The sequence below is a fragment of the Sphaeramia orbicularis genome, unplaced genomic scaffold, assembly GCF_902148855.1.
Source record: "Sphaeramia orbicularis unplaced genomic scaffold, fSphaOr1.1, whole genome shotgun sequence".
Classification (NCBI taxonomy): Eukaryota; Metazoa; Chordata; class Actinopteri; order Kurtiformes; family Apogonidae; genus Sphaeramia; species Sphaeramia orbicularis.
In genome coordinates this window covers 47,485-72,180 of record NW_021941698.1, presented here as the reverse complement: position 1 = coordinate 72,180, position 24,696 = coordinate 47,485, and the positions used below count along the sequence as shown (strand labels likewise).

At 44.0% G+C, this 24,696-nt stretch overlaps 1 protein-coding gene and 1 long non-coding RNA gene across 7 annotated transcripts in view; both read right to left on the bottom strand.

Moving 5' to 3' along the window:
- LOC115416830 (leucine-rich repeat flightless-interacting protein 2-like) overlaps positions 1-23,438 on the bottom strand; it is a 32,525-nt gene extending 9,087 nt beyond the window's left edge. For 2 of the 5 annotated variants that reach the window (XM_030130716.1, XM_030130719.1), the window contains exons 1-7: positions 22,836-22,969; positions 18,120-18,206; positions 11,903-11,947; positions 11,509-11,559; positions 11,330-11,407; positions 11,212-11,247; positions 133-258 (exon numbers count right to left, since the gene is read on the bottom strand). In XM_030130716.1, coding sequence (XP_029986576.1) covers positions 133-258; positions 11,212-11,247; positions 11,330-11,407; positions 11,509-11,559; positions 11,903-11,947; positions 18,120-18,206; positions 22,836-22,925 — 513 coding nt within the window. In that variant the 5' untranslated portion in view covers positions 22,926-22,969. Of the gene's footprint in view, positions 1-132; positions 259-11,211; positions 11,248-11,329; positions 11,408-11,508; positions 11,560-11,902; positions 11,948-13,897; positions 13,946-14,064; positions 14,083-18,119; positions 18,207-22,835 lie in introns of all 5 variants that reach the window. The other 3 variants (XM_030130718.1, XM_030130715.1, XM_030130717.1) reach the window with 3 other exon arrangements.
- LOC115416834 (uncharacterized) lies at positions 10,533-11,136 on the bottom strand. 2 transcript variants are annotated; one of them, XR_003935029.1, is made up of 2 exons: positions 11,077-11,136; positions 10,533-11,032 (listed from the first exon to the last, which is right to left on the bottom strand). It is a non-coding gene; the product is annotated as an uncharacterized LOC115416834 (long non-coding RNA). The 2 variants fall into 2 exon arrangements; XR_003935030.1 differs by having other exon boundaries at positions 10,533-11,010; positions 11,077-11,133.
- Positions 23,439-24,696: the final 1,258 nt, after the last annotated feature.

Genomic DNA, 24,696 nt, shown 5'->3' with positions numbered 1-24,696 from the left:
GAGTGCTGATAATCAATACAGGATCAATCATTGAAGTCGTGGTCAAGTAAAAAAACATCAACAATAAAATGATTAATAACAAAAACTGAAAAATGACCACGCCCACAGATGGTGAAGGTCATGTGACCGTACCTTCATGTCTCTGATTGACGCCTCCGTTTCCACGGAGAACGACGTGTCACAGCTTCCCCTGCGAGAGGAAGCTCCGCCCAGAGACGCCAGCGTGGCTGCAGAGAGAGTCGACGCCGTCCGAGAACCCTGAGAGAACATTAGAGACACGTTCTACCAACAACTGAGAACCCCAACAAAACCATGGAAAGACCTAACGTTCTCCTGTCGTTAACCTAACGTTCTCCTGTCGTTAACCTAACGTCCTCCTGTCGTTAACCTAACGTCCTCCTGTCGTTAACCTAACGTTCTCCTGTCGTTAAGATAACGTTCTCCTGTCGTTAACCTAACGTTCTCCTGTCGTTAAGCTAACACTCTCCTGTCGTTAACCTAACACTCTCCTGTCGTTAACCTAACGTTCTCCTGTCGTTAACCTGACGTTCTCCTGTCGTTAACCTAACGTTCTCCTGTCGTTAACCTAACACTCTCCTGTCGTTAACCTAACGTTCTCCTGTCGTTAACCTAACACTCTCCTGTCGTTAACCTAACGTTCTCCTGTCGTTAACCTAACACTCTCCTGTCGTTAACCTAACGTTCTCCTGTCGTTAACCTAACGTTCTCCTGTCGTTAAGATAACGTTCTCCTGTCGTTAAGATAACGTTCTCCTGTCGTTAACCTAACGTCCTCCTGTCGTTAACCTAACGTTCTCCTGTCGTTAAGCTAACGTTCTCCTGTCGTTAACCTAACGTTCTCCTCCACATTGACCGAACCGTTTGAACTGTGTTTTGTGGTTCCTTTACTGAGTCTGTTTCATCTTTTTGTCTGCTGCTGTGGTTCGCTCAGACCTCAGTTTCAGAAAAACTCACTGAATCCAACAGTCAGATGGTCCTGTCGTCTGATTGGTCAGTCCCAGTCTGGCCCCTCCTCCCTGTCCACTACACAGGTCCAGAGGATGGTTCTGATGGTTCCATCAGTTCTGAACAATGACTCCATCCTTTACCAGGTGGAGTTCAGCTCCTTTCCTCTGGACGCAGGTTCTTAGTCCCAGGTTCAGGACACAGCGTTTAGAAAAACAGCTGTTCCTGTCGCCGTCACTGAGCTCAAGAACCAACAGTGACATTGGACTTTTAACTTGTTTAGTTCTTTATTCCATTTCTTTGCTCTATTTATTATTATTGTGACTTCAAATTTTTTTAATTTTTTAATTTTTTTTTTAATTGTATGTTCTTAATCTGGTTTTTATCCCAGATTGGTTTTTTTAATCTTTTCTGGTTTTTCGTGTGTTTTATTGCATCTTGTTTTTATTTCTTTGGTGGTACTTGTTGTATTTCCTTCTCCATGCTGCTGTACAGATGAACGGTGGAACACTGAACACTTTCAGTCCTGTCTGTCCAACATGTTTAATGTATGTGCTGTTCTAATGCCAAGGCACTCACCCAGACTGCACAACAAATCTACCTACAGGTACAAATAAAGGAACCTTGACCTTCTGTCGTTAAGCTAACGTTCTCCTGTCGTTAAACTGATGTTCTCCTGTCGTTAACCTAACGTTCTCCTGTCGTTAACCTGACGTTCTCCTGTCATTAACCTAACGTTCCCCTGTCGTTAACCTAACGTTCTCCTGTCGTTAACCTGACGTTCTCCTGTCGTTAACCTAACGTTCTCCTGTCATTAACCTAACGTTCTCCTGTCATTAACCTGACGTTCTCCTGTCATTAACCTAACATTCTCCTGTCGTTAACCTGACGTTCTCCTGTCATTAACCTAACGTTCTCCTGTCGTTAACCTAACGTTCTCCTGTCGTTAACCTGACGTTCTCCTGTCGTTAACCTGACGTTCTCCTGTCGTTAACCTGACGTTCTCCTGTCGTTAACCTAACGTTCTCCTGTCGTTAACCTGACGTTCTCCTGTCGTTAACCTAACGTTCTCCTGTCATTAACCTAACGTTCTCCTGTCATTAACCTAACGTTCTCCTGTCATTAACCTGACGTTCTCCTGTCATTAACCTAACATTCTCCTGTCGTTAACCTGACGTTCTCCTGTCATTAACCTAACGTTCTCCTGTCGTTAACCTAACGTTCTCCTGTCATTAACCTAACGTTCTCCTGTCATTAACCTAACGTTCTCCTGTCATTAACCTGACGTTCTCCTGTCATTAACCTGACGTTCTCCTGTCGTTAACCTAACGTTCTCCTGTCGTTAACCTGACGTTCTCCTGTCGTTAACCTAACGTTCTCCTGTCGTTAACCTGACGTTCTCCTGTCATTAACCTAACGTTCTCCTGTCGTTAACCTGACGTTCTCCTGTCGTTAACCTGACGTTCTCCTGTCATTAACCTAACGTTCTCCTGTCATTAACCTGACGTTCTCCTGTCGTTAACCTGACGTTCTCCTGTCGTTAACCTGACGTTCTCCTGTCGTTAACCTAACGTTCTCCTGTCGTTAACCTAACATTCTCCTGTCGTTAACCTAACGTTCTCCTGTCGTTAACCTAATGTTCTCCTGTCGTTAAACTGATGTTCTCCTGTCATTAACCTAACTTTCTCCTGTCGTTAACCTAATGTTCTCCTGTCGTTAACCTAACGTTCTCCTGTCGTTAACCTAACGTTCTCCTGTCGTTAACCTAACGTTCTCCTGTCGTTAAACTGACGTTCTCCTGTCGTTAACCTAACGTTCTCCTGTCGTTAACCTAACGTTCTCCTGTCGTTAAACTGACGTTCTCCTGTCGTTAACCTAACGTTCTCCTGTCGTTAACCTAACGTTCTCCTGTCGGTAACCTGACGTTCTCCTGTCGTTAACCTAACGTTCTCCTGTCGTTAACCTAACGTTCTCCTGTCGTTAACCTGACGTTCTCCTGTCATTAAACCTAACGTTCTCCTGTCGTAACCTGACGTTCTCCTGTCGTTAACCTGACGTTCTCCTGTCATAACCTAACGTTCTCCTGTCATTAACCTGACGTTCTCCTGTCGTTAACCTGACGTTCTCCTGTCGTTAACCTGACGTTCTCCTGTCGTTAACCTAACGTTCTCCTGTCGTTAACCTAACGTTCTCCTGTCATTAACCTGACGTTCTCCTGTCGTTAACCTAACGTTCTCCTGTCGTTAACTGATGTTCTCCTGTCGTTAACCTAACGTTCTCCTGTCGTAACCTAACATTCTCCTGTCGTTAACCTAACGTTCTCCTGTCGTTAACCTAATGTTCTCCTGTCGTTAAACTGATGTTCTCCTGTCATTAACCTAACTTTCTCCTGTCGTTAACCTAATGTTCTCCTGTCGTTACCTAACGTTCTCCTGTCGTTAACCTAACGTTCTCCTGTCGTTAACCTAACATTCTCCTGTCGTTAAACTGATGTTCTCCTGTCGTTAACCTAACGTTCTCCTGTCGTTAAACTGATGTTCTCCTGTCGTTAACCTAACGTTCTCCTGTCGTTAACCTAACGTTCTCCTGTCGTTAACCTAACGTTCTCCTGTCGTTAAACTGACGTTCTCCTGTCGTTAACCTAACGTTCTCCTGTCGTTAACCTAACGTTCTCCTGTCGTTAAACTGATGTTCTCCTGTCGTTAACCTAACGTTCTCCTGTTGTTAACCTGACGTTCTCCTGTCATTAACCTAACGTTTCTCCTGTCGTTAACTGACGTTCTCCTGTCGTTAACCTAACGTTCTCCTGTCGTAACCTGACGTTCTCCTGTCATTAACCTAACGTTCTCCTGTCGTTAAACTGACGTTCTCCTGTTGTTAACCTGACGTTCTCCTGTCGTTAACCTAACGTTCTCCTGTCATTAACCTGACGTTCTCCTGTCGTTAACCTAACGTTCTCCTCCACATTGACCGAACCGTTTGAACTGTGTTTTGTGGTTCCTTTACTGAGTCTGTTCATCTTTTTGTCTGCTGCTGTGGTTCGCTCAGACCTCAGTTTCAGAAAAACTCACTGAATCCAACAGTCAGATGGTCCTGTCGTCTGATTGGTCAGTCCCAGTCTGGCCCCTCCTCCCTGTCCACTACACAGGTCCAGAGGATGGTTCTGATGGTTCCATCAGTTCTGAACAATGACTCCATCCTTTACCAGGTGGAGTTCAGCTCCTTTCCTCTGGACGCAGGTTCTTAGTCCCAGGTTCAGGACACAGCGTTTAGAAAAACAGCTGTTCCTGTCGCCGTCACTGAGCTCAAGAACCAACAGTGACATTGGACTTTTAACTTGTTTAGTTCTTTATTCCATTTCTTTGCTCTATTTATTATTATTGTGACTTCAAATTTTTTTAATTTTTTAATTTTTTTTTAAATTGTATGTTCTTAATCTGGTTTTTATCCCAGATTGGTTTTTTTAATCTTTTCTGGTTTTTCGTGTGTTTTATTGCATCTTGTTTTGATTTCTTTGGTGGTACTTGTTGTATTTCCTTCTCCATGCTGCTGTACAGATGAACGGTGGAACACTGAACACTTTCAGTCCTGTCTGTCCAACATGTTTAATGTATGTGCTGTTCTAATGCCAAGGCACTCACCCAGACTGCACAACAAATCTACCTACAGGTACAAATAAAGGAACCTTGACCTTCTGTCGTTAAGCTAACGTTCTCCTGTCGTTAAACTGATGTTCTCCTGTCGTTAACCTAACGTTCTCCTGTCGTTAACCTGACGTTCTCCTGTCATTAACCTGACGTTCTCCTGTCGTTAACCTAACGTTCTCCTGTCGTTAACCTGACGTTCTCCTGTCATTAACCTAACCTGACGTTCTCCTGTCGTTAACCTAACGTTCTCCTGTCGTTAACCTAACGTTCTCCTGTCGTTAACCTAACGTTCTCCTGTCGTTAACCTAATGTTCTCCTGTCGTTAACCTAATGTTCTCCTGTCGTTAAACTGATGTTCTCCTGTCATTAACCTAACTTTCTCCTGTCGTTAACCTAATGTTCTCCTGTCGTTAACCTAACGTTCTCCTGTCGTTAACCTAACGTTCTCCTGTCGTTAAACTGACGTTCTCCTGTCGTTAACCTAACGTTCTCCTGTCGTTAACCTAACGTTCTCCTGTCGTTAAACTGACGTTCTCCTGTCGTTAACCTAACGTTCTCCTGTCGTTAACCTAACGTTCTCCTGTCGTTAACCTAACGTTCTCCTGTCGTTAACCTGACGTTCTCCTGTCGTTAACCTAACGTTCTCCTGTCGTTAACCTAACGTTCTCCTGTCGTTAACCTGACGTTCTCCTGTCATTAACCTAACGTTCTCCTGTCGTTAACCTGACGTTCTCCTGTCGTTAACCTGACGTTCTCCTGTCATTAACCTAACGTTCTCCTGTCATTAACCTGACGTTCTCCTGTCATTAACCTGACGTTCTCCTGTCGTTAACCTGACGTTCTCCTGTCGTTAACCTGACGTTCTCCTGTCGTTAACCTAACGTTCTCCTGTCGTTAACCTGACGTTCTCCTGTCGTTAACCTGACGTTCTCCTGTCGTTAACCTAACGTTCTCCTGTCGTTAACCTGACGTTCTCCTGTCATTAACCTAACCTGACGTTCTCCTGTCGTTAACCTAACGTTCTCCTGTCGTTAACCTAACGTTCTCCTGTCGTTAACCTAACATTCTCCTGTCGTTAACCTAATGTTCTCCTGTCGTTAACCTAATGTTCTCCTGTCGTTAAACTGATGTTCTCCTGTCATTACCTAACTTTCTCCTGTCGTTAACCTAATGTTCTCCTGTCGTTAACCTAACGTTCTCCTGTCGTTAACCTAACGTTCTCCTGTCGTTAACCTAACGTTCTCCTGTCGTTAAACTGACGTTCTCCTGTCGTTAACCTAACGTTCTCCTGTCGTTAACCTAACGTTCTCCTGTCGTTAAACTGACGTTCTCCTGTCGTTAACCTAACGTTCTCCTGTCGTTAACCTAACGTTCTCCTGTCGTTAACCTAACGTTCTCCTGTCGTTAACCTGACGTTCTCCTGTCGTTAACCTAACGTTCTCCTGTCGTTAACCTAACGTTCTCCTGTCGTTAACCTGACGTTCTCCTGTCATTAACCTAACGTTCTCCTGTCGTTAACCTGACGTTCTCCTGTCGTTAACCTGACGTTCTCCTGTCATTAACCTAACGTTCTCCTGTCATTAACCTGACGTTCTCCTGTCGTTAACCTGACGTTCTCCTGTCGTTAACCTGACGTTCTCCTGTCGTTAACCTAACGTTCTCCTGTCGTTAACCTAACGTTCTCCTGTCATTAACCTGACGTTCTCCTGTCGTTAACCTAACGTTCTCCTGTCGTTAAACTGATGTTCTCCTGTCGTTAACCTAACGTTCTCCTGTCGTTAACCTAACATTCTCCTGTCGTTAACCTAACGTTCTCCTGTCGTTAACCTAATGTTCTCCTGTCGTTAAACTGATGTTCTCCTGTCATTAACCTAACTTTCTCCTGTCGTTAACCTAATGTTCTCCTGTCGTTAACCTAACGTTCTCCTGTCGTTAACCTAACGTTCTCCTGTCGTTAACCTAACATTCTCCTGTCGTTAAACTGATGTTCTCCTGTCGTTAACCTAACGTTCTCCTGTCGTTAAACTGATGTTCTCCTGTCGTTAACCTAACGTTCTCCTGTCGTTAACCTAACGTTCTCCTGTTGTTAACCTAACGTTCTCCTGTCGTTAAACTGACGTTCTCCTGTCGTTAACCTAACGTTCTCCTGTCGTTAACCTAACGTTCTCCTGTCGTTAAACTGATGTTCTCCTGTCGTTAACCTAACGTTCTCCTGTTGTTAACCTGACGTTCTCCTGTCATTAACCTAACGTTCTCCTGTCGTTAAACTGACGTTCTCCTGTCGTTAACCTAACGTTCTCCTGTCGTTAACCTGACGTTCTCCTGTCATTAACCTAACGTTCTCCTGTCGTTAAACTGACGTTCTCCTGTTGTTAACCTGACGTTCTCCTGTCGTTAACCTAACGTTCTCCTGTCATTAACCTGACGTTCTCCTGTCGTTAACCTAACGTTCTCCTCCACATTGACCGAACCGTTTGAACTGTGTTTTGTGGTTCCTTTACTGAGTCTGTTTCATCTTTTTGTCTGCTGCTGTGGTTCGCTCAGACCTCAGTTTCAGAAAAACTCACTGAATCCAACAGTCAGATGGTCCTGTCGTCTGATTGGTCAGTCCCAGTCTGGCCCCTCCTCCCTGTCCACTACACAGGTCCAGAGGATGGTTCTGATGGTTCCATCAGTTCTGAACAATGACTCCATCCTTTACCAGGTGGAGTTCAGCTCCTTTCCTCTGGACGCAGGTTCTTAGTCCCAGGTTCAGGACACAGCGTTTAGAAAAACAGCTGTTCCTGTCGCCGTCACTGAGCTCAAGAACCAACAGTGACATTGGACTTTTAACTTGTTTAGTTCTTTATTCCATTTCTTTGCTCTATTTATTATTATTGTGACTTCAAATTTTTTTAATTTTTTAATTTTTTTTTAATTGTATGTTCTTAATCTGGTTTTTATCCCAGATTGGTTTTTTTAAATCTTTTCTGGTTTTTCGTGTGTTTTATTGCATCTTGTTTTTATTTCTTTGGTGGTACTTGTTGTATTTCCTTCTCCATGCTGCTGTACAGATGAACGGTGGAACACTGAACACTTTCAGTCCTGTCTGTCCAACATGTTTAATGTATGTGCTGTTCTAATGCCAAGGCACTCACCCAGACTGCACAACAAATCTACCTACAGGTACAAATAAAGGAACCTTGACCTTCTGTCGTTAAGCTAACGTTCTCCTGTCGTTAAACTGATGTTCTCCTGTCGTTAACCTAACGTTCTCCTGTCGTTAACCTGACGTTCTCCTGTCATTAACCTAACGTTCCCCTGTCGTTAACCTAACGTTCTCCTGTCGTTAACCTGACGTTCTCCTGTCGTTAACCTAACGTTCTCCTGTCATTAACCTAACGTTCTCCTGTCATTAACCTGACGTTCTCCTGTCATTAACCTAACATTCTCCTGTCGTTAACCTGACGTTCTCCTGTCATTAACCTAACGTTCTCCTGTCGTTAACCTAACGTTCTCCTGTCGTTAACCTGACGTTCTCCTGTCATTAACCTAACGTTCTCCTGTCATTAACCTGACGTTCTCCTGTCGTTAACCTAACGTTCTCCTGTCGTTAACCTGACGTTCTCCTGTCGTTAACCTGACGTTCTCCTGTCGTTAACCTGACGTTCTCCTGTCGTTAACCTGACGTTCTCCTGTCGTTAACCTAACATTCTCCTGTCGTTAACCTAACGTTCTCCTGTCGTTAACCTAATGTTCTCCTGTCGTTAAACTGATGTTCTCCTGTCATTAACCTAACTTTCTCCTGTCGTTAACCTAACGTTCTCCTGTCGTTAACCTAACGTTCTCCTGTCGTTAACCTAACGTTCTCCTGTCGTTAACCTGACGTTCTCCTGTCGTTAACCTGACGTTCTCCTGTCGTTAACCTAACGTTCTCCTGTCGTTAACCTGACGTTCTCCTGTCATTAACCTAACCTGACGTTCTCCTGTCGTTAACCTAACGTTCTCCTGTCGTTAACCTAACGTTCTCCTGTCGTTAACCTAACATTCTCCTGTCGTTAACCTAATGTTCTCCTGTCGTTAACCTAATGTTCTCCTGTCGTTAAACTGATGTTCTCCTGTCATTAACCTAACTTTCTCCTGTCGTTAACCTAATGTTCTCCTGTCGTTAACCTAACGTTCTCCTGTCGTTAACCTAACGTTCTCCTGTCGTTAACCTAACGTTCTCCTGTCGTTAAACTGACGTTCTCCTGTCGTTAACCTAACGTTCTCCTGTCGTTAACCTAACGTTCTCCTGTCGTTAAACTGAACGTTCTCCTGTCGTTAACCTAACGTTCTCCTGTCGTTAACCTAACGTTCTCCTGTCGTTAACCTAACGTTCTCCTGTCGTTAACCTGACGTTCTCCTGTCGTTAACCTAACGTTCTCCTGTCGTTAACCTAACGTTCTCCTGTCGTTAACCTGACGTTCTCCTGTCATTAACCTAACGTTCTCCTGTCGTTAACCTGACGTTCTCCTGTCGTTAACCTGACGTTCTCCTGTCATTAACCTAACGTTCTCCTGTCATTAACCTGACGTTCTCCTGTCATTAACCTGACGTTCTCCTGTCGTTAACCTGACGTTCTCCTGTCGTTAACCTGACGTTCTCCTGTCGTTAACCTAACGTTCTCCTGTCGTTAACCTAACGTTCTCCTGTCATTAACCTGACGTTCTCCTGTCGTTAACCTAACGTTCTCCTGTCGTTAAACTGATGTTCTCCTGTCGTTAACCTAACGTTCTCCTGTCCTTAACCTAACGTTCTCCTGTCGTTAACCTAACATTCTCCTGTCGTTAACCTAACGTTCTCCTGTCGTTAACCTAATGTTCTCCTGTCGTTAAACTGATGTTCTCCTGTCATTAACCTAACTTTCTCCTGTCGTTAACCTAATGTTCTCCTGTCGTTAACCTAACGTTCTCCTGTCGTTAACCTAACGTTCTCCTGTCGTTAACCTAACGTTCTCCTGTCGTTAAACTGATGTTCTCCTGTCGTTAACCTAACGTTCTCCTGTCGTTAAACTGATGTTCTCCTGTCGTTAACCTAACGTTCTCCTGTCGTTAACCTAACGTTCTCCTGTTGTTAACCTAACGTTCTCCTGTCGTTAAACTGACGTTCTCCTGTCGTTAACCTAACGTTCTCCTGTCGTTAACCTAACATTCTCCTGTCGTTAACCTAACGTTCTCCTGTCGTTAAACTGATGTTCTCCTGTCGTTAACCTAACGTTCTCCTGTTGTTAACCTAACGTTCTCCTGTCGTTAAGCTAACGTTCTCCTGTCGTTAAACTGATGTTCTCCTGTCGTTAACCTAACGTTCTCCTGTCGTTAACCTAATGTTCTCCTGTCGTTAACCTAACGTTCTCCTGTCGTTAAACTGATGTTCTCCTGTCGTTAAGATAACGTTCTCCTGTCGTTAAACTGATGTTCTCCTGTCGTTAAGATAACGTTCTCCTCTCGTTAACCTAACGTTCTCCTGTCGTTAACCTAACATTCTCCTGTCGTTAACCTAACGTTCTCCTGTCATTAACCTGACGTTCTCCTGTCGTTAACCTAACGTTCTCCTGTCGTTAAACTGATGTTCTCCTGTCGTTAACCTAACGTTCTCCTGTCGTTAACCTAACGTTCTCCTGTCATTAACCTAACGTTCTCCTGAACATTAACCTGACGTTCTCCTGTCGTTAACCTAACGTTCTCCTGTCGTTAAACTGATGTTCTCCTGTCGTTAACCTAACGTTCTCCTGTCGTTAACCTAACGTTCTCCTGTCATTAACCTAACGTTCTCCTGTCATTAACCTGACGTTCTCCTGTCGTTAACCTAACGTTCTCCTGTCGTTAAACTGATGTTCTCCTGTCGTTAAGATAACGTTCTCCTCTCGTTAACCTAACGTTCTCCTGTCGTTAACCTAACATTCTCCTGTCGTTAACCTAACGTTCTCCTGTCGTTAACCTAACCTTCTCCTGTCGTTAAGCTAACGTTCTCCTGTCGTTAAACTGATATTCTCCTGTCGATAAACTGATGTTCTCCTGTCATTAAACTACTGTTCTCCTCTCGTTAACTTAACGTTCTCCTGTCGTTAACCTAACGTTCTCCTGTCGTTAACCTAACGTTCTCCTGTCGTTAAACTGATGTTCTCCTGTTGATAAACTGATGTTCTCCATTCGTTAAGCTAATGTTCTCCTCTCGTTAACCTAACATTCTCCTGTCGTTAACCTAACGTTCTCCTGTCGTTAAACTGATGTTCTCCTGTTGTTAAGATAACATTCTCCTGTCGTTAAGCTAACGTTCTCCTGTCGTTAAACTGATGTTCTCCTGTCGATAAACTGATGTTCTCCTGTCATTAAGCTAATGTTCTCCTCTCGTTAACCTAACGTTCTCCTGTCGTTAACCTAACATTCTCCTGTCGTTAAACTGATGTTCTCCTGTCGTTAAGCTAATGTTCTCCTCTCGTTAACCTAACGTTCTCCTGTCGTTAACCTAACGTTCTCCTGTCGTTAACCTAACGTTCTCCTGTCCTTCCTCCGTGCGTGGTGGTTCTCCTGTCATCATAAATGACAGCAGAACCTTGGTTCTGTGTAGAACACACTCACTTTGTCGATGAAGTCTCGCTCCGGTCGCTCCTCCACCTGAACACACAAACACATCTCCGTTACTATGGAGACACCGGCAGAACCCGCTGCAGTGGGCGGAGTCAGAGCTGCCACTCACCACGGGACTGGCTCGAGCAGAACTGGCCCTGGAGGAGGTTCTAGAACCGGAACCTAGAACCCCGCTGTAGTCCGACGGCTGGAGGAGAACCCACACAAACACCAGACAGGGTTAACAGACAGACCTTCAGTCAGCTGATCAGCTCCAGAACAAAGAGCAAAGACAGGACGCATCCTCACCCTCAGACTTCCTCTGCTGCCAACGGACAACTTCTCCTCATCATCTGAGACCTGCAAACCAACAAACAAACACACAAAAAACAAACAAACAAACAAAACAAACAGACACACAAACAAACAACAATAAACAAACAGACAAACAAACAAAAAACAGACACACAAACAAACAAACAACAAATAAACAAAAACAGACAAACAAACAGAAAAACAAACAACAAACAGACAAACAAACAAAGGCAGCAGCAGTCAAAGCAGGTTCAACTCTGAACACTTTGGGTACAAATTTGACACAAATAAAACAACTGAATGAGTTTGTGTTCAAGTGGGCGGAGTCTGCAGACAGGAAGTGACATGAAGGACAGGAAGGTAAAGGTCAAAGGTCAAAGGTACCGACCGATGCATGTCTCCGAGATAGACGAGAGTAGCGCTCACTGTCCTCCTGAAAACACCAAAGAAGAAGAAGAAGAAGGAGAAGAAGAAGAAGAAGAAGAAGAAGAAGAAAAAGGAAGGAGAAGAAAGGAGAAGAAGAGGAAGAAAAAGAAGAAAGAAGAAAGAAGAAAAAGAAGGAGAAGGAGAAGAAGAAAAAGAAGAAGAAAAAGAAGAAGAAGGAGAAGGAGAAGAAAAACAAGAAAGAAGAAGAAAAAGAAAAAGAAGAAGAAAAACAAGAAGAAGAAAGGAGAAGAAGAAAAAGAAGAAGAAGAAGGAGAAGAAGAAAAACAAGAAAGAAGAAGAAAAAGAAAAAGAAGAAGAAAAACAAGAAGAAGAAAGGAGAAGAAGAAAAAGAAGAGAAGGAGAAGGAGAAGAAGAAAAACAAGAAAGAAGAAGAAAAAGAAGAAGAAGAAAAAGAAGAAGAAGAAGAAAAGAAGAAGAAGAAAGGAAGAAGAAGAAGAAGGAGAAACGAGTCAGCCTCTTCAGTCCTCCATTAGTAAACAACAAACAAACAAATAAACAGGCAGCAGCTGGTGTAAACAACAAATAAACAGGCAGCAGCTGGAGTAAACAACAAACAGACAAACAAACAAATAGGAAGCAGCTGGAGTAAACAACAAAAATCACCACAAATAAACAGGTAGGAGCTGGAGTAAACAGCAAACAAATAAATAAACAGGCAACAGCTGGAGTAAACAACAAAAATGACAACAAATAAGCAGGCAGCAGCTGGAGTAAACAACAAACAGACAAACAAACAAATAGGAAGCAGCTGGAGTAAACAACAAAAATGACAACAAATAAACAGGCATCAGCTGGAGTAAACAACAAACAGACAAACAAACAAATAGGAAGCAGCTGGAGTAAACAACAAAAATCACCACAAATAAACAGGTAGGAGCTGGAGTAAACAGCAAACAAATAAATAAACAGGCAACAGCTGGAGTAAACAACAAACAAACGGGCAGCAGCTGGAGTAAACAACAAACAAACAAACATGCAGCAGCTGGAGTAAACAACAACAAACAAACAAAAAGGCAGCAGCTGGAATAAACAACAAACAAACAAAAACAGGTAGCAGATGGAATAAACAACAAAAACAACAAATAAACAGGCAACAGCTGGAATAAACAACAAACAGACAAACAAACAAACATGCAACAGCTGGAATAAACAACAAATAAACAGGCGACAGCTGGAATACACAACAAAAACAACAAATAAACAGGCAGCAGCTGAAGTAAACAACAATCAAACAAATAAACATGTAGCAGCTGGAGTAAGCAACAACAAACAAAAAAACAAACATGCACCAGCTGGAGTAAACAACAACAAACAAACAAATAAGCAGGCAGCAGATGGAGTAAACAACAAACAAATAAATAAACAGGTAGCAGATGGAGTAAACAACAAAAACAACACATAAACAGGTAGCAGCTGGAGTAAACAACAACAAACAAACATGCAGCAGCTGGAGTAAACAACAACAACAACAAAATAAGCAGGCAGCAGCTGGAGTAAACAACAAACAAACAAATAAACAGGTTGCAGCTGGAGTAAACAAAAAATAAACATGTAGCAGTTGGAGTAAACAAAAAATAAACATGTAGCAGCTGGAGTAAACAACAACAAAGAAACATGCAGCAACTGGAGTAAACAACAAATAAAAAGGCAGCAGCTGAAATAAACAATAAAAACAAACAAACAGGCAGGCAGCAGCTGGAGTAAACAACATATAAACAAACACATGCAGAACACAAACAGTGCTTCGTCCACTGTGGGTCAAAAACCTCCTGACTGATGTTTGTCATGGGGTCAGACCAGCCTGGTCTAAGTGGGGACCTTTGACCCTTGGTCAGTCTAAGGGCAGGGGGGGTGTCACAGTGCTGGGTGACCTTTGACCCCAGACAGACAGAAGGAGGTCTTTGATCACCTATGGGCAGATGATTGACAGTCGTACCATCCACTGTTCAATGTGGCCCCACTTATTATCCAGACCATAATACTTCTATGAGGGGCGGGGCCGAGGGCAGGGGGCGGAGCAGACAGAGAGACAGGTTAGTCCAGACAGAGCAGAGACAGGCTGGTTTAAGGTGGACTTAAGGTGGAATTAAGGGTTAGTCATACCTTATGGCTGTGGTAGAGCTACAGCAGGAAGAGAGAAGCACAAGGAGAGGTCAGAGGTGAGAGTCAGAGGTCACAGTCAGAGATCAGAAGGCAGAGGTCAGAGGTCATAGTCAGAGGTCAGAGGTGAGAGTCAGAGGTCAGAGGTGAGAGTCAGAGGTCAGAGGTCAAAGTCAGAGATCAGAAGGCAGAGGTCAGAGGTCATAGTCAGAGGTCAGAGGTGAGAGTCAGAGGTGAGAGTCAGAGGGCAGAGGTCAAAGTCAGAGATCAGAAGGCAGAGGTCATAGTCAGAGGTCAGAGGTGAGAGTCAGAGGGCAGAGGTCATAGTCAGAGGGCAGAGGTGAGAGTCAGAGGGCAGATGTCATAGTCAGAGGGCAGAGGTGAGAGTCAGAGGTCAGAGGTGAGAGTCAGAGGTGAGAGTCAGAGGGCAGAGGTCAAAGTCAGAGATCAGAAGGCAGAGGTCAGAGGTCATAGTCAGAGGTCAGAGGTGAGAGTCAGAGGTGAGAGTCAGAGGTCAGAGATCAGAAGGCAGAGGTCAGAGGTCATAGTCAGAGGTCAGAAGGCAGAGGTCAGAGGTCATAGTCAGAGGTCAGAGGTGAGTCAGAGGGCAGAGGTCATAGTCAGAGGGCAGAGGACAGAGGTCAGAGGTCAGCATCAGGTTACAGCATGACAAAAGCAGAAAAGTCTACAACTCCCAGGGTGCATTTCACTAACCCTCATCCAATCAGAGGGCTTCAGAAGAGTGACATCAAACATCAGACAGATCAAACAACTGCATTCTAGTGTGAGTTGAATCTGAACGAATAAACATAGAGTAACCACGGCAACCACTGTGGGTGCCATTGGCTCCTTCTGCCCAGCAAAAGCAGCTGATTGGTCAGAATATAAAGGTGTAGAGGATAAAGCAGCATCCAATCAGATTAATCCAACAGTCCGCTCATCTGCATATTCACAACTGACTCCTCCCCTGCTTCTACTCAGGAGGTTCAGAGAACCATAGAACCATAAAACTATAGAACCATAGAACCATAAAACCATAGAACCATAAAACCATAGAACCACAGAACCATAGAACCACAAAACCATAGAACCATAAAACCATAGAACCATAGAACCATAAAACCATAGAACCATAAAACCATAGAACCACAGAACCATAAAACCATAGAACCATAGAACCACAAAACCATAGAACCATAGAACCATAAAACTATAGAACCATAGAACCATAAAACCATAGAACCATAGAACCATAAAACCATAGAACCACAGAACCATAAAACCACAGAACCATAGAACCACAAAACCATAGAACCATAGAACCATAAAACCATAGAACCATAGAACCACAGAACCATAAAACCATAGAACCATAGAACCATAGAACCACAGAACCATAAAACCATAGAACCATAGAACCATAAAACCATAGAACCACAGAACCATAGAAGCATAAAACCATAGAACCATAAAACCACAGAACCACAGAACCATAGAACCATAAAACCATAGAACCACAGAACCATAAAACCATAGAACCATAAAACCACAGAACCATAGAACCATAGAACCATAAAACCATAGAACCACAGAAACATAGAACCATAAAACCATAGAACCATAAAACCATAGAACCACAGAACCATAAAACCATAGAACCACAGAACCATAAAACCATAGAACCATAAAACTATAGAACCACAGAACCATAGAACCACAGAACCTCAGAACCATATAACCATAAAACCATAGAACCATAAAACCATAGAACTATAGAACCACAGAACCTCAGAAGCATAAAACCATAGAACCATAAAACCATAGAACTATAGAACCACAGAACCAGAGAGCCAAAGAACCACATAACCATAGAACCACAAAACCATAGAACCACAGAACCATAGAACCACAGAACTATAGAACTGCAGAACCATAGAACTATAGAACCACGAAATCATAGAACCACAGAACCATAGAACCACAGAACCACAAAACCATAGAACCATAGAACTATAGAACCACAGAACCATAGAACTATAGAACCACAGAACTATAGAACCACAGAACCATAGAACTATAGAACCATAGAACCATAGAACTAAAGAACCACAGAACCATAAAACCACAGAACCATAAAACCATAGAACCATAAAACCATAGAACCATAGAACCACAGAACCATAGAACCACAGAACCATAAAACCACAGAACCATAGAACTATAGAACCACAGAACCATAGAACCACAGAACTATAGAACTATAGAACCATAGAACCATAAAACTATAGAACCATAGAACCATAAAACCATAGAACCATAAAACCATAGAACCATAGAACCATAGAACCATAAAACCATAGAACCATAGAACCATAAAACCATAGAACCATAGAACCACAGAACCATAGAACCATAGAACCATAGAACCATAAACCATAGAACCACAGAACCATAGAAGCATAAAACCATAGAACCATAAAACCACAGAACCATAAAACCATAGAACCATAGAACCACAGAACCATAAAACCATAGAACCATAAAACCACAGAACCATAGAACCATAAAACCATAGAACCACAGAACCATAAAACCATAGAACCATAAAACCACAGAACCATAGAACCATAAAACCATAGAACCACAGAACATAGAACCATAAAACCATAGAACCATAAAACCATAGAACCACAGAACCATAAAACCATAGAACCACAGAACCATAAAACCATAGAACCATAGAACCACAGAACCTCAGAACCATATAACCATAAAACCATAGAACCATAAAACCATAGAACTATAGAACCACAGAACCACAGAACCATAAAACCATAGAACTATAGAACCACAGAACCTCAGAAGCATAAAACCATAGAACCATAAAACCATAGAACTATAGAACCACAGAACCAGAGAGCCAAAGAACCACATAACCATAGAACCACAGAACCATAGAACCACAAAATCATAGAACCACAGAACCATAGAACCACAGAACCATAGAACCACAGAACTATAGAACCACAGAACCATAGAACTATAGAACCACAGAACTATAGAACCACAGAACCATAGAACCACAAAACCATAGAACCATAGAACTATAGAACCACAGAACTATAGAACTATAGAACTATAGAACCATAGAACTAAAGAACCACAGAACCATAAAACCATAGAACCACAGAACCATAAAACCACAGAACCATAGAACCATAAAACCATAGAACCACAGAACCATAAAACCACAGAACCATAGAACTATAGAACCACAGAACCATAGAACCACAGAACTATAGAACCACAGAACCATAGAACTATAGAACCATAGAACCATAGAACCATAGAACCATAGAGCCATAGAACCACAAAATCATAGAACCACAGAACCATAGGACTATAGAACCATAGAGCCATAGAACCACAAAATCATAGAACCACAGAACCATAGAACCTGTTCGTACTGTTCCAGAACACAAACCATAAACAGACTCACCTCAGACCCAGGTGGACCCTCTGAGGACCAGGAGCAGACTGAGGAGCACAGCTGATCCACCCTGAACTGACCCCCCCAGATGACCTTTGACCCCTCACACACACACACACACACACACTCTCAGTGTCAGCTGACCTTTGACCCCCCCCCCCCCACACACACACACACACACTCTCAGTGTCAGCTGACCTTTGACACCCCCCCCCCCCCACACACACACACACACACTCTCAGTGTCAGCTGACCTTTGACCCCCCCACACACACACACACTCTCAGTGTCAGCTGACCTTTGACCCCCCCCCCACACACACACACACACTGTCAGTGTCAGCTAACCTTTGACCCCCCCCCACACACACACACACACTCTCAGTGTCAGCTGACCTTTGACCCCACACACACACACTCTCAGTGTCAGCTGACCTTTGACCCCACACACACACACACACACACACTCTCAGTGTCAGCTGACCTTTGACCCCCCACACACACACACACACACACACACACACTCTCAGTGTCAGCTGACCTTTGACCTCTGCTGCCCCCTCTCTCACCTCCTTCTGTTGTCGTTCCAGTTCTTTCATCCTGATCTCTCGTGCTTCGGCTCTCGCCGCTCGCTTCGCTGCCAGACGAGCCTCTGCCTGAGGAACACATGGACGACACATCCGTCAGATAGCTATTGATTAGTGATTAGTTAGTGATCAACTATGGATCGACTCTGATGACGGACGAGCCTCCACCTGACACTGGCCAACAACCACAACCACTGATCTGCAACCAGGTCCACAAGAAGAGCAGATGGACTGTAGTGTCCAACCTGTGGACGGGACAGAGTGGACAGCTGCTGCTGCTGCTTCTGCTTCTTTTTGGTGGACTTGGTCAAACCTCAGTTTCATGGATTTCAAACAGATGAAGGTGAAGATCTGAAGATCATCCTCTGAATCCTGGGTGGAGGCTCTAGTGGACTCTAGTGGCATCTAGTAGACTCTAGTGGCCTCTAGTGGAGTCTAGTGGACTTTAGTGGACTCTAGTGGACTCTAGTGGACTTTAGTGGAGTCTAGTGGACTCTAGTGGAGTCTAGTGGACTTTAGAGGAGTCTAGTGGAGTCTAGTGGACTCTAGTGGACTCTAGTGGAGTCTAGTGGACTTTAGTGGACTCTTGTGGAGTCTAGTGGACTCTAGTGGACTTTAGTGGAGTCTAGTGGAGTCTAGTGGACTTCAGTGGAGTCTAGTGGAGTCTAGTGGACTTTAGTGGACTCTAGTGGACTCTAGTGGACTTTAGAGGAGTCTAGTGGACTTTAGTGGAGTCTAGTGGAGTCTAGTGGACTTTAGTGGAGTCTAGTGGACTTTAGTGGAGTCTAGTGGAGTCTAGTGGACTTTAGTGGAGTCTAGTGGACTTTAGTGGAGTCTAGTGGACTCTAGTGGACTCTAGTGGACTTTAGTGGAGTCTAGTGGACTTCAGTGGAGTCAAGTGGAGTCTAGTGGACTTTAGTGGAGTCTAGTGGACTTTAGTGGAGTCTAGTGGACTTTAGTGGAGTCTAGTGGACTTTAGTGGACTCTAGTGGAGTCTAGTGGACTCTAGTGGACTCTAGTGGACTCTAGTGGAGTCTAGTGGACTTTAGTGGACTCTACTGGACTCTACTGGACTCTAGTGGCCACTTGTGGACTCGAGTGGCCTCTTGTGGACGCTAGTGGACTCTAGTGGTTTCACCTGGACTGACCTCCACATTATGTCCACTCTGATCATGGACCCTATGGTGGACCAGAACCACCTCAGACCCCCATGACCTTCATTTTTTAAGATGTTGATGAGGTTCTTCCAGAGGCAGCAGAACCTTCAACATGGACCCTGAGACCCCAGACCCTGAGACCCCGGACCCTGAGACCCCAGACCTTGAGACCCCAGACCCTGAGACCCCAGACCTTGAGACCCCGGGCCCTGAGACCCCGGACCCTGAGACCCCGGACCCTGAGACCCCAGACCTTGAGACCCCAGACCCTGAGACCCCAGACCTTGAGACCCCGGACCCTGAGACCCCAGACCTTGAGACCCCGGACCCTGAGACCCCAGACCTTGAGACCCCAGACCCTGAGACGCCAGACCTTGAGACCCCCGCCCAGACCCTGAGACCCCAAACCCTGAGACCCAAAACTCTGAGACCCTAGCCCAGACCCTGAGACCCCAGCCCAGACCCTGAGGCAGACCCGGGTCCAGGTGCAGGACTGTGGTTCAGGTGTGACCCGTGGCGCTGCAGTCACACCTGCAGGTGGAATGTGGTCCGTCCACCTGTCTGCATACCTGAGGACACGCCCCCGTCACCACGGCAACGCACCCTCAACACCCAGAGTCCTGATGTTCAAACAGAATCTGGTTCTTCTGTGGGTTAGATGGACTGGACTGGACCGGACCAGACCAGAATCTGGTTCTGTTTTAGTTTTAGGTGGTCCTGCTGGTCCAGACCCAGAGGTATGAGGTTCTCAGGTCTGAGTCTGGACAGAGTTAGTTAGTCCGGCTCTGGACCAAAAACCTGCTGGTGCTGATCTGGTTCTGGTTCAGATCTGAAACGGTCCTGGACCTGGATCAGTGCTTTGTGTCGGACCGGTACCAGGATTTAGACAGACCAGAACCTCCTTCAGGTCCAGGCTCCGTTTCAGCCAATAGGATGCCTTCATGTCCCACCAGGGCTTTTACTGTGAAGGGTGGACTTCCTGTCCTCTCTACTTCCTGTACTACTTCCTGTCTTCTGTACTACTTCCTGTATTACTTCCTGTACTACTTCTTGTCATCTGTACAACTTCCTGTACTACTTCCTGTACTACTTCCTGTATTACTTCCTGTACTACTTCCTGTACTACTTCCTGTACTACTTCCTGTATTACTTCCTGTATTACTTCCTGTACTACTTCCTGTCCTCTCTACTTCCAGTACTACTTCCTGTCGTCTGTACTACTTCCTGTCCTCTGTACTTCCAGTACTACTTCCTGTCGTCTGTTCTACTTCCTGTCCTCTGTACTTCCAGTACTACTTCTTGTTGTCTGTTCTACTTCCTGTACTACTTCCTGTCTTCTGTACTACTTCCTGTCCTCTGTACTACTTCCTGTCCTCTGTACTACTTCCTGTCCTCTGTACTACTTCCTGTTCTACTTCCTGTCCTCTGTACTACTTCCTGTTCTACTTCCTGTCCTCTGTACTACTTCCTGTTCTACTTCCTGTCCTCTGTACTACTTCCTGTACTACTTCCTGTCCTCTGTACTACTTCCTGTTCTACTTCCTGTCCTCTGTACTACTTCCTGTTCTACTTCCTGTCCTCTGTACTACTTCCTGTTCTACTTCCTGTCCTCTGTACTACTTCCTGTTCTACTTCCTGTCCTTCTGTACTACTTCCTGTACTACTTCCTGTCCTCTGTACTACTTCCTGTTCTACTTCCTGTCTCTGTTTCTACTTCCTGTTCTACTTCCTGTCTCTGTACTACTTCCTGTTCTACTTCCTGTCTCTGTTTCTACTTCCTGTTCTACTTCCTGTCTTCTGTACTACTTCCTGTTCTACTTCCTGTCCTCTGTACTACTTCCTGTTCTACTTCCTGTCTTCTGTACTACTTCCTGTTCTACTTCCTGTCTTCTGTACTACTTCCTGTACTACTTCCTGTCCTCTGTACTACTTCCTGTTCTACTTCCTGTCTTCTGTACTACTTCCTGTTCTACTTCCTGTCCTCTGTACTACTTCCTGTCAGTCGGACTTTGGTGGACCCACACAGACCTGGACCTGAGGAGACCTGGTCCATCAGTGTCGGATTCATCACAAACTCCTCTGAAACTCAGACACTTTGAACCAAGGCTGTCGTTGTTTGTTGTTGTTGTTGTTTGTTGTTGTTATTTGTTGCCATGGTGAGCCCATGTACGTGTGTCAGGATGTCTGTACGACTGCAGAGGTCGAACGCACATTATTTCAACTGTTATTTCAAATATTTCCTCGTTTTTACGGTAAATTAAACTTATGTTCAGTCAGTGAACGCATCATTAGTATGAAAGACTGAAAAGGTTCTGATGGAGGTTCTGATGGAGGTTCTGCAGGTCTGGAGGTCCACAGTGGTCCTGGACTGAAGACCAGGGTCCACATTCCACAAACGTGGATGTAGGACGAGGATAAAGAGGCTTTGTGAACGAAACAAACGGTGACCTCGAACGCAACAGAAGAACAAAAGAAGAAGACAAAGACATGTTCAAGGCTCACTGCACTGAAAAGTCCACACGCACTCGAACGCATCAGTTTACAGAAACTGAAGAAGAACCGCCCATAAAACAACAGAAACAGAAACTAAATAAACACAAATACACACAAAAGTAACACAAAAGAAACATTAAACAAACACAAATAAACACAACATAAACACAAACCAAATAAACACAAGTAAACACAAAAGAAAATATAAACACAAACCAAATAAACACAAAATAAACAGAAAACAAAAAATAAACAAAATAAACACAAAATAAATAAATGAACAAAATAAGCAGAAAAGAAACAGAAAAACATAGAAAATATAAAATAAACACAAATAAACAAATGAACAAAAAAACAAAGAAAATAAACAAAATAAAAACAAATTGGTATAAAAATAAATAAACAAATAAATTAACAGAAAAATAAACAGAAAATAAAACAAAAACAAATAACATAAACACAAAAAACAAATAAACAGAAAATAAATAAAGGAAACTGAAAATGAACACAAAATAAACAGAAAATAAACAGTAAATAAGTGCAGTTGTGCTGGTTTGTGTAAACGGGCTCAGTCTGGTCTGGAGCTGCTGCACACACAGGGTCAGGACACACTCTTCTGTTGTGGTCTGGCACTAGAGAAATAACATTTGATTGAGTGATTTAATTGGGTTTCCCTGTAAGTGGCTTTGGAAAAAAGCGTCTGCCAAATGCATAAACAAACAAACAAACAAACAAACAAACAAACTAAAAAGTTAAAAACAACAACAGCCCGTAAATAAAATGTACATAAACAGATGTGCATCTGTTCATTTCATTCATTCAAACCCAGCTTTTAGGATCAGACCGAACCGGAACCTTCCGCTGATCCTTCCCTCATCAACAGAACCGACCCGGTTCCGCTTCACTGTTACCGGCTCACTTTTACCAGAATGATCCCTGAACGGTATCAGCTCCAGACCAGTACGGATCACCTATCAGTGGTCCATACTAGTCCGGTTCGGTGCCAGACCTCAGTACCGGTACCGGTCCGGTTCGGTCCGGGCCTCACCTCTCTCGCTATGCTGTTCAGGGCATCGTCCTCCGCCGTCAGCTTCTCCAGGTTCGGGATCCGCTTCCGTCCCGGTCCCTGAGTCCCCATGGTCCGGTTCGGGTTCTACCCGGAGCAGAACGGTCCGGTCTGGTCTGCCCCGACGGGAAACACCCGGACCCGGAGTCCAGAACCGGGTCGGTCCAGAAAACACGGCTTTGACTGCGCGGTGCGGAGGGTCGGATCGGGTTCGGGTCCAGGGTTCAGGTGCACATGGTCCAGGGGGGGTTTACCGGGAGCCGAATGATCCGCAGAGGACTGTCCTGTCCCGGACCGAGCCGGACTCTGGCTCTGCCGCACAAACGGACCGGAACCACCGCGTCAGACGCTAAAAGTGTGGCTTTGTCGGCGGAGTCCGGGACCGCGGGCCCCGGTCAGCGGCTGCCGGCCTCGGCGCCGCCAAAGCGGACACGTACAGCCTCTGGAGCCGGCGGGCTGGTGGAGGACCTGCCCGCAGACCCGGTCCGCGTCCCCCCTGAGCACCAACCGGCAGCCGAGCGTTCGTACGGAGGCCCGGGAGCGCGTGAGTCCGCCACGGTCCGCGAAAACAGCCGCAGTGAAGCCGGAGCTCCGGACGCACCGACACTTCCGGGACCGTGAAGTACACACGGTGACGCAAGCAGGTGAGCCGCAGGTGGGCTGGGAGCGGAACGTGAACACACCACGAAATATGCCTTAGGACGGAATGGCGGAGGTACGGCGGCCTGTGAGGACCACATCTAAAAAATAAAAATAAAATAAAATAAAATAAAATACCAGTACAAGGAGGAGATGAAACCTGTAATATTATGAAAATAAAGTCTAATACAAAAAGTCATAATTTTACCAGAATTAAGTCTTAGTTTAAAAAAAAAATAATCTAATGAAAATAACGTTGTACAAAAAAAGTTGTAATTTTACCAAAGTGACATTGTAATATAATAAAAAAATAAAGATATATTTAAAAAAAATAATTTAAGGAAAATAAAGTCGAATTTAAAAAGAGTCATTATTTTAGCACAATAAAGTTGTTTAAAAAAATTTGTATGAACATAAAGTCCAATTTTTAAAAAAGTAATTTTACCAGAATGAAGTCATAGTTTAAAAAAATAATCTAATGAAAATAAAGTCGAATAAAAAAAAGTCAAAATTTTACCAAAACTAAGTCGTAATTTAATGAAATTAAAGTTGTAGTTTACAAAAACTCATAATTTAACAAAAACAATGTCGTATTTTTATGTGATTAAAGTCGTCATACTTTGAAAATAAACTTGCAGTTATACGATAAAAAGTCCTCATTTCTACATCATAAACTTTAATCCTTGTTGACGACAGTTTCCAGTTTCAGCAAAGGCAACAAACGAAGTATCAACTTTCACTTCTGTCGGAGCGGACGACTGATGCTGATGTGTTGATGGTAGGTGGGGCTAATAGGCTCTTTATTTGGTGGGTGGGGCTAATAGGCTCAGTATGAGATGGGTGGGTCTAATAGTCCCAGTATTTGGTGGGTGGGGCTAATAGTCTCAGTATGTGATGGGCGGGTCTAATAGGCTCAGTATTTGGTGGGTGGGGCTAATAGTCTCAGTATTTGGTGGGTGGGACTAATAGGCTCAGTATTTGGTGGGCGGAGCTAATAGACTCTGTGTTTGGTGGGCGGGGCTAATAGTCTCAGTATTCTGGTAAAATTCGGATATTTTTCCACCTGTTTTTAAATTACAATATTTTCATGATATTACAGCTTTATTCTTGAAATATGACGACTTTAATCTGATAAAATGACATGTTTTATGTCCGTATTTGACAAATTTATTGTTGTAGTAAAGTGTTTTTATTTTAATTTTCA